Raw genomic sequence first — 12177 nt, forward strand, 5'->3', positions numbered from 1 at the left:
CTATAAATAATTTTAAGATTATAGGGGGAGGGGGGGGGCTGTTATCGTAATTTTACTTTAGAAACGGTTCAATTTTTACTAAGCCTTGGTGGCGGTGAGTTCTCGAGCATCGATACCTAATGGTTTTGCAAATTTGCATATTTAGTTAAAATGATATATACAGCGATTTAGTCAAGACTAAATCATTGCGTATTTAATTAAATAAAATAAAATTGAACGAAGTGTCTCTCCTTTTTTATAACCATTATCATTGTCAAAAGTAACATATTAATTATAAGTATGACAAATAGCCTAGAACATCACCGAACTATTTTCAGTTATTGCGCATTCCAGGTTTAATTCAGCACAGAGCCCCCTAGTGTCTAAAATATGCCCAAATAGAAATATACGAAAGCCAAGGACGATAATATACTACTTACTAGGAGACCTCCCGAGGTATTTCTCCCCGATTTGTTTCAAACTCGGGCGTTGAGTAGACTTTCATGTACCTTAAAAGCTCCTATAGGGAAAATTTTCAACGGCCATTCGTTTTGTGACGGCAACCAAAAATGTTTTTCACAACTCAAGTTTAAACTTTATCTACGTAAAAATCGCGGTTAGTAAACCCTTACGATGTTATCGATTTTACCTAATCGTTTTGCTCTACCCATTTTTATCAATTTTACCCAATGGTTTTTGCCAAAATTTTATTAGTTAGTTTAGAAAATTTTCATTGAAACAATAGGAAGTGTCATACTTATGTATTTTGGGTTACTTATGATATTACGCGAATAATAGATTGCTTTCGTCTGATACGATTTAGAAAACTTGTAAAGTCGCAGCTGTAGTGTTAATAGTGGCCGCCATGACAGTTACCGTTTTTTATCAATAGGCAAATTACATTGGTGACGTAGTGAGTTTCGAATTGAAAGCACTCTGTAATTCGCTTAGAAAAATTGTCTGAAAATCCGTACTTCATGATAGCCGATTATAGGTGAATAATTTCATTATCGATAAAACCAGAAGTTAATAAAATTAGCCCATTATAGGTAAATAATTTAATTATCGATAAAACCAAAAGTAAATAACACCTACGCGTGAAGTACCCATTCAAGCTCTAAAAGTTAAAGACGTACCTTCATAGTTCTAGGGAGTAGTTACTGAAGTAATCAGGCTTACAAACCGTAGGTAATCAAGGGATATCACTTATAAGAAAATCATTGGTATTCACTAGAAATCACGTAATGTTTGGCGTCATATGGTAATAAGGGCGCTACAAAACGTTTTAAGAGTTGCAGCCTGCAAAGTTAATTGTTTCAACGAAAATAGAGAATAACAAGGAGATGAATACCATAGTAAGATATATAGAATCTGCGCTACGATATATATATGAAAAACAAATCCCTGAAAAGCTACTCAAAACACTACTAGAAATTAGTTTCGTCTCTCACGCGCCGGCGATGGTCGTGTCTCGCTTTATTTAAATAAAATAGCTATTGTATTGCATATGGTCGGAAGTAAATGAACGGAAGTTATCGAAATAGCGCTCAGAATCGGAGAGAGTTTTCCTTATGAAAATTATGAGAAAATCGGGTCAAATAAAAGCTAATTTCCATCCCCGTCTTTTGACGCGATAAATTGCACTTGGGAATTGTGGGTATAGATATTTATATGTATAAATAATGGTTTCATAAAAACCAAACCTTTTTAAACCAAACGAGTCCCAAATAGGACGAAACCGGTCTACCGTTGGAATTTCTGGCGATTTTATTTTATTTTATTTAGTTTTACACTCGTGATCTATTTGGTCCGAGTTTCGCGTCTTTTTGTTTGCTCGAAGACCGATCGGTACGAACTATTTGTAAGTTTTTAAATTTCTTCAAATTTGTTTAGGGTTTAGCTTTATTATCCCTTTTCATAATGGACTAATCTACTTATTCGCTAATTTTATCGTCACTTTTTTTTCGGCCTAGAAGCGCGCAAAATTTCCAATTCGAGGTAAAAATGTAACTTCATAAGAAAACGCCTCCAACATGGGGAGTATAGCAGTCTGATAACTTCGGTTCATTTACTTCTGATATGGTAGATAAAATAACGTTACCAGTACACAATCAATCATTATTAATACATTAATTAATTCGAAATTACGCGAAATGAGCGCAAAAACAAATTAATCCTGAACCGTAACCATCTTTAATATTCAATGTTTAAAACGGGTGAAATATCGAAGGCAACGGGGCAAAAAATAGGAGGGTGGAGAGTCCGAGAAAAAATTACCAGAATTGGCGCGGGTGGGACGTCACGCCAAGGGGGGGGAGTCAAAGAAGATGAGAGTGAATCTTCTGGAAAGAACGAGAAAGTAGCGGACGCTAGTGAAAGGGGGAATACAACGGCGGGGGGAATACAACGGCGGGGGGAATACAACGGCGGGGGGAATACAACGGCGGGGGGAATACAACGGCGGGGGGAATACAACGGCGGGGGGAATACAACGGCGGGGGGAATACAACGGCGGGGGGAATACAACGGCGGGGGGAATACAACGGCGGGGGAACGCAACGAAAAGGAAAGCGGGGGGGGGGGGTGAAAAATACATAGGTAGAAAAATACAGACTTTAAATTTGGCCTAGAATTTCGCGAAAGGCCACCGGGGATCAGCGCCACTCGTTCAGCCAGATTTCTTCAAAAGGCCAAATTAATATTAAAAAACCTCTTTTTTTATTTACTGGTTTCAACGCGCGTTGGTTGAGGCATTCGCTTCATTTCGGTTTCAGTTGTAGAACGGCGTTCGACGGAGTTAGTTACGTCGCTCCGAAGCTCTGTCTCTGGCGCGCGCAGTAGTGACGTTCCCCTCAGACTTGGGTCGCGGAACCGATCGAAAAGCCTCCGACATTTCGCTTTAGTCCAGTGCGCGGGGCTCGCAGCCCTCGGTCCGTCTAAACAGCTGTTCACGAATTATATATTTTTTGTTTCGTTCTAGTTAAAGTCGGCGCTCGAATTTATTTCAATTGTAGGCGCGCGCGCGAAGTCAAAGGTGTTCTTTTTTCTGAATTCGGAATATTTATTATTCAAATAAGTGGTCAAATAAACCTCGTCCATGGCTGCGCTACTACGTATGGATTACGTTTTAATAGGCTAGTTTTCGCTGGACTGTGTTACGAATCTAGTTGTCGGCGATTTCTAAAAGAAAAATCAATTTATTCGCGGCGACGACGTCTTAAAAACGTTTGAATTTAAAATATTCCCTCGTGTTCGAGAAATTCGCAAAAAGGATATCGACATAAAAATGAATTTAAATTATCAAAGAGTAAATATTAATTTTTCTATATTTTTTTTAATTGTGAAATTTGTTAGATTTAGCGTATTTTTAACTTTTGGTGTTTTATTGAGGGGTATTACTGAATGATTATATATAAATAATTTGAGTTGTTCTATATATAAATAATTTGAGTTGTTCTATTGTAGGGTGGAGGGGTTGGTAATTTTCGGGGATTCTTTGAGGGTTTGGTACAATTTATTGGGTTTAAATAATTGTGATTTTGGATTTTTTTTAAATTTCTTTAGGCGTTTAAGGTTTTTTTTTTGCGGGAGGTACCAATTTCCTTTTATCGTAGGTTTGATACAATTATTGGGTTTAAATACTGTTGGGATAAAGGTGTTTTGCTTGGCCGTATTTATTGGGATGAGGTTGAAATTACCTTAATTTTGAGGAAATATTATATTGCTATATTTTAGGGTGAAGTGTTTTGGCGCTAACATATTGTTAGGCAATTGTTGGGTAATGATTAGATTAAATAATTTTTAGGTATTTTATGTTAAATTGCTCTGTTAGTGTAGTAGTTTAATTTTTACGTATTTCTCGAATCTCGAAAGGCCGACATTAATAATATTTGGCTAATTATTGGATTAAATTAATTTTGTCTTAATTTTTATTATTTTAACTATTTTTCGGACCTTTAAAAAATGAAAATGAAATTCCAAACTATTAGAAAACTACGAACGTAGATAAAATTTATCTCCTAGGAGATTTATTTTTCGGATTTATCAAAAATGCGTCAAATGAATCATCGGTGGTCTTAAAAAAAGTTTAGATAAATTGTCAATTTCTAAATTCTCTAAGGAAGAAACGCCGTCGCTCGACGTTATCTAATCGTTAGAATAACAAGCCACTTTTCCAGGAAATTTCACGCTTTTGCCTTCGCTTCATTTGAATAATATTAATTTTAACAAACCTCAACGTAGCCACCAAGACCAAGTAGACAAATATGCTGAAATTAACGTTTTTTATAGGCTCTTAAGCCTAACTTTTACGAATCGGTTTGGAGATAAATTAACAAATGTTAATGATAATTTGTTTATTTACGAATAATTATTTTTTTACGAAATGGTAAAGATATGTATATAATATTTTAAAATTTGTTATTCGTGCAAATCGACGCGGTCTTTGATAAAAAATGAAGATATTTGAAATATGGTTTTCGCAACTAATGGTGGCTCAGGAAGGGGAAGATGGCGAGGGTGGAATATCCGGGTGTTAATTAAGGAAATCGTTATTCTAAAGGGATGGAGGCTAAAGTGTTTAATTTTCGAGATAACTAGGGGGTTTTCAACCGGTTAAGTTGAACGTTTTCACTTAATAGAAAAAGGTCGAGGTGCGACACATTTTTAACCTTGGTTTTATAAAAAGTGCTAGCTTTCTGTCTTGGCTAGCTCTTCAACTCGCTCTCTCGTCACCGAGGTAACTGTATTTAGCCAGAGTGTAGGCTAGACTAGCGAACAAGCTAGCGCGTCTACGAGCCGCGACCAAACGGCGACACCGTTGGGAATCGAATCATTTCACTATGAAAGCGCGTCGAGCGCCTTTTACTTACGAGAACTATATATTGGCCGTTTCAATTTCGATACGGTTCATTCAATTTAAACGTTAGAAAGTTGAAATTTTTTTAAAGGAAGGGTTTGTTATTGTCTATGGATTTTATATAAATATTTTATAGGATTAAATTTTGGATTTCATCCGTATTTTTCACGGGGTTTAATTCCGTCAGTTATAACGTAATTTTGATAAAAATGCTGAATTATCTGTAAGGAATTTCTATAATTTCAATGGGGTAAAAATCAAAGATCTGGGATTTTGTAATATACGATTTTCACGTTCACCGAAATATTTCATTAATGTTGTCCACTAAATTTTAAATACGGTCAATGCGAACCGTTTTTAAATGTTTTTTTTAGATTTTCCCCTAAATTTTAAAGGAATTTTGTTCAACGTCGAAATTGTTAATAACGGTAATACGAACGCTTTTAAATGCAGGATTTTCTTGTATCGATTTCCTACATAAATTATTTTTGAGTAAATCTATGTATTTGTATTTTTCGGTTTTAACCTACGTTTTTTAGGGATTTTATTCGGAATTTAAATATTTAACACCGTTAATACGAACTATTTTTACTGTTGGATTCCCTTTAAGGATTTTTCAAAATAATTCTATGGGATTGGAACTAAGATTTTAGGATTTTCCAAATCAATTCTTTGGGATAGGAACTGTGATTTTTCTATATGAATTCTATGGGATCGGAACTGGGATTTTTGGAGTTTTCTATATCAATTCTATGGGATCGGAACTGGGATTTTTGGAGTTTTCTATATCAATTCTATGGGATCGGAACTGGGATTTTTGGAGTTTTCTATATGAATTCTATGGGATCGGAACTGGGATTTTTGGAGTTTTCTATATCAATTCTATGGGATCGGAACTGGTATTTTTGGATTTTTCTATATCAATTTTATGGGATCGGAACTGGGATTTTTCTATATCAATTCTATGGGATCGGAACTGGTATTTTTGGATTTTTACGTAATTTGGTCAGTTTTCTAATTTTTAACCCCACTAAATGAGAACATTAAATTTAGGTTACTGAATAATCTCTTGGATCCGCCGGCTACCTTGAACCTTCGTCTCAAGGTCACCGTTTATTTCGACTATGGCGGAAAAGCCAGATAATCCAAAGTAACGCAATATGGGATAGGAGCTCAAAAAGATTTGGGTGAACGCCAGAATAATCGACTTTGGCTGCTTTGAATACGCGTTAGAGTTTAGACAATGGGTATCCAGTCCGTTATACATTCATTCGCTTCCTGCAAAATTATGAAGGAGAATCGAAGGGGTTTTTTGCTTCTTAAGGGCGGTAATTAACAAATCGCCATTTTGAACGGTATCATTATTACCGAACCGGTAAATGAGACGAGCGAAGACTGGGGTGGGAACAGGTGTCTAAATTGGGCTCTTTTGTAGCCGCCGCAATGAGTCTGTTTAAACAATAGAAACTAGTTTGTTCTTGTTTTAACCATTGTTTTTATCGGAAGTTGATCAAACCCGTGACCCCGATACAAATATGTTAGAGAATTTAAAGGGCTCCAACGTAAAGAGGCGTGGCCAAAACGTTGTCTCGTAATTGAGATCGATAACAATCCCTTTAGAATATCTTGTTTTCTATTCACTTACATCTTTAGGCATAATTAGAGGCTAATATTAAATGAAAGTTGACAGCTGGGTAAACGTGATTGTGGGGTGGTCGGGTTACCGTCGTATTTGGGTCCTCAGCAATGGTGCGTGTGACGTGGAAACAAAAGCAAAACATTATTCGGGATACAGTCGATAAATAATGGCGCGCGTTTCTGACTGAAGATTAATTTTATTTGGTTTCGGAAATAAATCGGGGACTCTTTTTACAATGTGGAAGAGAGGATCTAAAAATATTAATATTCGGCTAGGCCAATACCCAAAGCGGCACCAGCTTAGGTCCAAGACGGCTTAGCGACTTTTAATGCTTCTAAATCAGGTGGCCGGGTTACAATGCGTAGGAGGGCGATGGAAGGCCCTTCATGGTACGCGAGCCCATAGACAAAATATGCATAGACTGGAAGGCTCTATGGAGTTAAATGTTTCAGTTACTTTCAATGGCTGACTGGTATTCGAGGCGTTAATATTTTCAAACAAGACGTTGCGGATACCAATGAAGCTAAGCAGGGTATATATAAACGGTGTGTAGATTGTTGACATCAGATTTATCTGTACCGGAGATCAAATATTCGATTAAAAAAATAAGTTTAATCGATTAACATTGTTGACATTTATTTTTGGTATCTATATTTCGTCTGATTCAATAGGTAATTATTTTTCATTCATTATTATTTCCTGACAGACAACTTTAGGAAACACCTAGTATTTTTCTGTCTTAGAAATGATATAGTACCAGATAGTCAGCTTGTTTATTTCACGCCTCGAAAACAAGACGTAGCGTACAAATTTTATCGATAGCCTTCCAGTCTATGTAGATATTTTGTCTATGCGCGAGCCAATAGACTCTTAAACGCGCTTTCCCAATCGACCGCCATTACCTTACAGTCTACGGGGAGGGTGATGAAAAAAACCGATTTTGGGGGGATGAAATTTCTGCGGTAGACGGCTTGCTCGTTGGTTGTCTCATAGAGAATTCCTTCTTTCTCTATGGTTGTCTATACGATAATGGCGGCGCCCAGTAAACGTTTCTAAATAGTGTATAGCTCTCCATTTACTATTACCGTTAACCTCGACACGTTTCATGGATATGGGAGTACGCGTAACAACGTGGAAAACCCCTTTAACCATTGGGGAGATAATTCACTAAACTGGAAGTGGTTGTACCTCTTATTGTTTTTGCGGGTCTTTAAATGAGTTTTGGGCCATTTTTTAAAGCTAGCAAAATATGGTGTTGAACTTTCAAAATCTCAACTTCTATGATTTCTATAATAAGTTTCGGTAGAATTTTAAGAAAGTTGAAAAGGTTTCACAAATTTTCAGTAGTTTGGGGTCCTTTTCTTAGGATTGAGGGGGGGGGGGGTCAAGACAAGGCCGATTAGAAAAAAAGGCTGGTATAAACTTCCGAATTCCGCGCAGTCTGATGGCTGGGCGCTAAATTGGAATCCTGATTTGTGTTTGTACATAAATCGTATGGATTTCTCCAGTAACCGGAATCCATACCTCTACTTGGAATGCTTATCGCGGAAGATTTTCGTCTCGATGTGGTGTTTTGGAAGTCACTATGTTAACTTAACAACAACGTGAGAGGGGAGCGCGCGCAGAGGGGATTTTGTCTCTCGTATAGGTGGGGCCAAAGCCGTCAGAGTGATCTTACCATACGCGATACGCCAGGAAAATCATTCCAAATAGAGGTATGGATTCCTGCCGGTATAATGGCTCTCTGTAGGCCTCGAAATCGTTGCTTCACTTGGCCCCTAAAAGTCAATAGCGTCGCTAGTGGCACGTGTTGAGGGTCTTTGCGGCTTTAATTCATTTAAGCCTACTCTGACGAGGTTCGAATTGATACTAAACGTTTTTGGTTTTCTCTTTCTAGGACGAAATAATCTGTAAAAGCTCTAGAATGCGATCCTCTCGCGGCTCATTGACGGACTGCAGCAGCGCCTGCACCTCGTCCTCGTCCAGCAGCAGCAGCAGCCCGTCTTCGCCGTCGTCGCCGTCGTCGTCCGTGGTCTCCTCCCGCTCCACCTCGCCGGAGCCTCGCCACGCCACGATGGTCGGCGCTGGTCAAGCCCAGCTCCGCAACGGCTCCACCACTCGCCAGAAGGCGAGGCTCTATCCTTCCTCCGTCGTCGGCGCGGACAGCCCCGAACGCGTCGGATTCGACGAGTGTCCGCCGACGCCCGAAAACTCCCCCAATCGTTTCGCCCAGTTGACTTACGAGCAGGTGGTCAAGTTGGAGAGCGTCTTGGAAGAAGTGGTCCCCGTGCACGGCCGGGGCAACTTCCCGACGCTAGAGGTCAAGCTGAAAGACCTGGTTCGCGTGGTTCGAACGCGGTTGGAGAAGGACTCGATTCGCGTCCGCGACATCCGGCTGAACGGGGGCGCCGCGATCAGCATCCTGTCTTCGGAGAGCACGCCTTACAACGATCTCGACGTCATTTTCTCGGTCGACCTTTCCGGGCCGCGCGCCTTCGACAAGGTCAAGACCGCCGTCCTGGACTCGCTACTGGACTTTATGCCCGAGGGCGTTTGCAAGAAGCGCATCGGTGGCTGCATCCTGAAGGAAGCCTACGTTCACAAGATGGTCAAGGTTCCTCCGCGCGAGCCTGGCAAAGGGGTGCCGGTCCAGCACCACCCCAACGGCGACCGATGGTCGCTGATCTCGCTCAGCAACAACCGCGGACGCAACGTCGAGCTCAAGTTCGTTGACACGATGAGGCGGCAGTTCGAATTCAGCGTAGACTCTTTCCAAATCATATTGGATTCGCTGCTGACCTTCTACGGTTGCGCCGGCCAAGTGCCCGAACCCACGGAACATTTCTACCCGACGGTGGTCGGCGAGAGCGTGTACGGCGACTTCGACGAAGCCCTCTTCCACCTGGAGGAGAAGCTGATCTCGACGCGGCGCCCCGAAGAGATTCGCGGCGGCGGACTCCTCAAGTACTGCCACCTGCTGGTCAAGGGCTACAGCCCGGCCAAACCGGCCCAAATCAAACGCCTCGAACGCTACATGTGCTCCCGTTTCTTCATCGACTTCGGCGACCTTCAGCAGCAGAAGAACAAGCTGGAGGCCTACTTGACCAACCACTTCGTCGGGGACGTTCAACTGCGCTGCGAGTACCTGGCCACCCTGTACGCCGTCGTCGACGAATCCACCATCTGCCTGATGGGGCACGAGAGGCGACAGACCCTGAGCCTCATCCAGGACCTCTGCTTCCGCGTCTACTATTTCGACCAGCAGCGTCGCTTGATGGCCGCCAGGAGCGCGACAACGACGAACCCGGATGAGGCCAACAAAGCGCTGACCTTCAGCCCGGCCGCCGCCGCCCTGGTCACCGGCGGGAGCAGGTTCGTCCTCAACGGAGCCATCTTCTACACCCCTTACATGCCAACCACCGGCTACTGCGCCGCCGCCACGTCACCCGCCACCGCCCCCGCCACGGATGGCGCCACCAACTACGGAGTTTGCGCCTGCGGATGGCTCAACTGCAGGTAATACCCGCCCTCTGGCGTCGAGCCTTCTCTCCCGGGCGAGACGTTTGCAAACGCTTACGTAAGAACGAAAATCAGGGAAATAAAACTGATCGACATTTTGTGGGGTTACATTTTTGATTTGATCAGTTTTCATAACCTAAAAAAGTAAAAAATCAAAACTAAAAAAAAAACAATTCCCTTGAGAAAAAAAACTTTTAACGAAAAAAAAACGAATAAAAAAAATGACGCATTACTCCGTTGAAAAATGAAACAAAATATTGTTGTCTGAGCACCTCTTTCCGATGTTTAGAAAAGGATGTACTTTTAAAACAAAAATTGTGTTTCTAATATTTTCTTGGAAAAATATAAAAAACAACCCGAAAACATTTAAAATTTGCTCGATAGCTTAGTCGCCCCCTCCCTTTTCCGTATTTTTGTGGGGGTGGTTAAATTCAATGTTTCGGTAGAACCCTGAGTTTGAGCTGAATAACATTTTGGCCAGAAGATAAAAAATAAAAATGGGAAAGCCACGAAAATTATCCCCTTTTATTCTTATTAAAGTAGAGAAGCGTTATAAATCGAACGAAATTTAAAAAACTTGAAACGAGACAATCCCCAATTTTTTTTTAATTAACTGTTTTTTATTTTGTTCCAAAAAAAGTGAAGCGGGAGGTAAAAAAAACATACTCGCGAAAATGAAACCGTGAATTTTTGGTTTTCTTTTTTTTAAGTTCAATTCGAAAAAAAATTCACGTGTTCGAACGAAAAAATCGACTGGTTAATCTAAAAATGATCATATAGTTAATCAAAGTTTCCGTGTGTTTTCTTCTTGAATTTTTTCTCCACCCTATTTTTTAACTTTTTCTCTCCCTCCCTCTCGTTAATACTTTTTATATATATAATTATAACGTACTGGTTAGATTAAATTTATAATCAACTATAGTATACAAATCGTAGTTTAACGCGGTAAACGAATATTAACGTAAGTGTGCGAGAAGTTAGCTGAGAGCCTGGTTCGCCGTGTGATAACGCGTACTGTACCGTCACGGTTATTTCGATCGAACTCTCGGGTAACTGTCGATTTCATCTTAAAAATATATCTAAGATTATAAAACAAAATAACAACCCTTTTCATCTATTTTAAAACATAATTCACGAAGAAAAACAAAATTGATCATTTTTCGAAAATCAACAAAAATAGTTAACCGTTGTAATTTGATATTCATGGGAAAAAAAGGTGTCAAATATTGAATGGTTGTCAATAATTTCTATTGTAAATCATTAAGTATAAAAGGGTAAAAAAAAAGTATATTATTTCTTAGCAATATAAGTCTTGTATATTGTAAAAGTTTCATTTCCTATGTTCATTTTTCGTTACATCGTAGCAGAAAGGCCTGAAATGATTTCGGCCTAAAAAAAATTTTAGTACCTTTTTTTCGGGTTTATGGCGCTAAAAAAACCAACCAAATGTTAACATTCCTATGCAAAACTATGGAAAAATATATAAAACTTTAAAAAAATATATCCGATAATGTTTTGTTTATTGAGACTTTAAAAAGAATGACTATGAAAGTTAATAAAACGAATATTAAGATATTAAAAAGAAGAAATTATATTGAAAACTGAAACGATTTAAGAAAAATATCCAAAATGTGAAATGTATTTTGAACTAATTAAATTGAAGAAATACCCCTATAAAAAAAAACTTTTATTTATCATTTCTCGAAACAACGATGTTTTATTGGCCAAGGGGGGAAATAAGTGTTTATGTTGCGAGCTTTATGTCCAGCGTATTTGGTAACAGGGTAAAAAAGCAAAAAAAAACCAAAAAAATACGTGAAGTTTTAAGAAAATGTGATTATTTTTTGTTATAACAAAAAAAATGCCTGATACCTTACGTAAACCAATTATATTCTTAAAACAAATTATGGGCAATAAAAATTAGTGGAGCTTTTAGTCCTCATTAAATTTGTTTTTATTTATTAAGTTTTCTTTAGCGGAAATTCTTCGCCTATTCAGAGCCGGAAAGAAATGTTTTGCTGTTAAATAATTCACTTAATAATTTTGCTCTTATCAACACTACGCGGGGATTATTAAGAATTGAACGTTTCTTATTGGTCTGAATTTTTTGTTGTATAAATTTCTTCCGCTGCTTCAAATTTGATTGGATAATTGACAGGGTTCATACAAACCTGGAGAACCT

At 39.1% G+C, this 12177-nt stretch overlaps 1 protein-coding gene across 3 annotated transcripts in view; it reads left to right on the plus strand.

Moving 5' to 3' along the window:
* Positions 1–11942, plus strand: part of LOC149942733 (terminal nucleotidyltransferase 5C) — a 56570-nt gene extending 44628 nt beyond the window's left edge. For 2 of the 3 annotated variants that reach the window (XM_090179793.1, XM_090179795.1), the window contains exon 2: positions 8374–11942. In XM_090179793.1, coding sequence (XP_090035919.1) covers positions 8374–9996 — 1623 coding nt within the window. In that variant the 3' untranslated portion in view covers positions 9997–11942. Of the gene's footprint in view, positions 1–2748; positions 3287–8373 lie in introns of those variants that run through there. The other variant, XM_090179794.1, reaches the window with a different exon arrangement.
* Positions 11943–12177: the final 235 nt, after the last annotated feature.

The sequence above is a fragment of the Leiobunum rupestre genome, chromosome 6, assembly GCF_980474605.1.
Source record: "Leiobunum rupestre chromosome 6, qqLeiRupe1.1.hap1, whole genome shotgun sequence".
Classification (NCBI taxonomy): domain Eukaryota; kingdom Metazoa; phylum Arthropoda; class Arachnida; order Opiliones; family Sclerosomatidae; genus Leiobunum; species Leiobunum rupestre.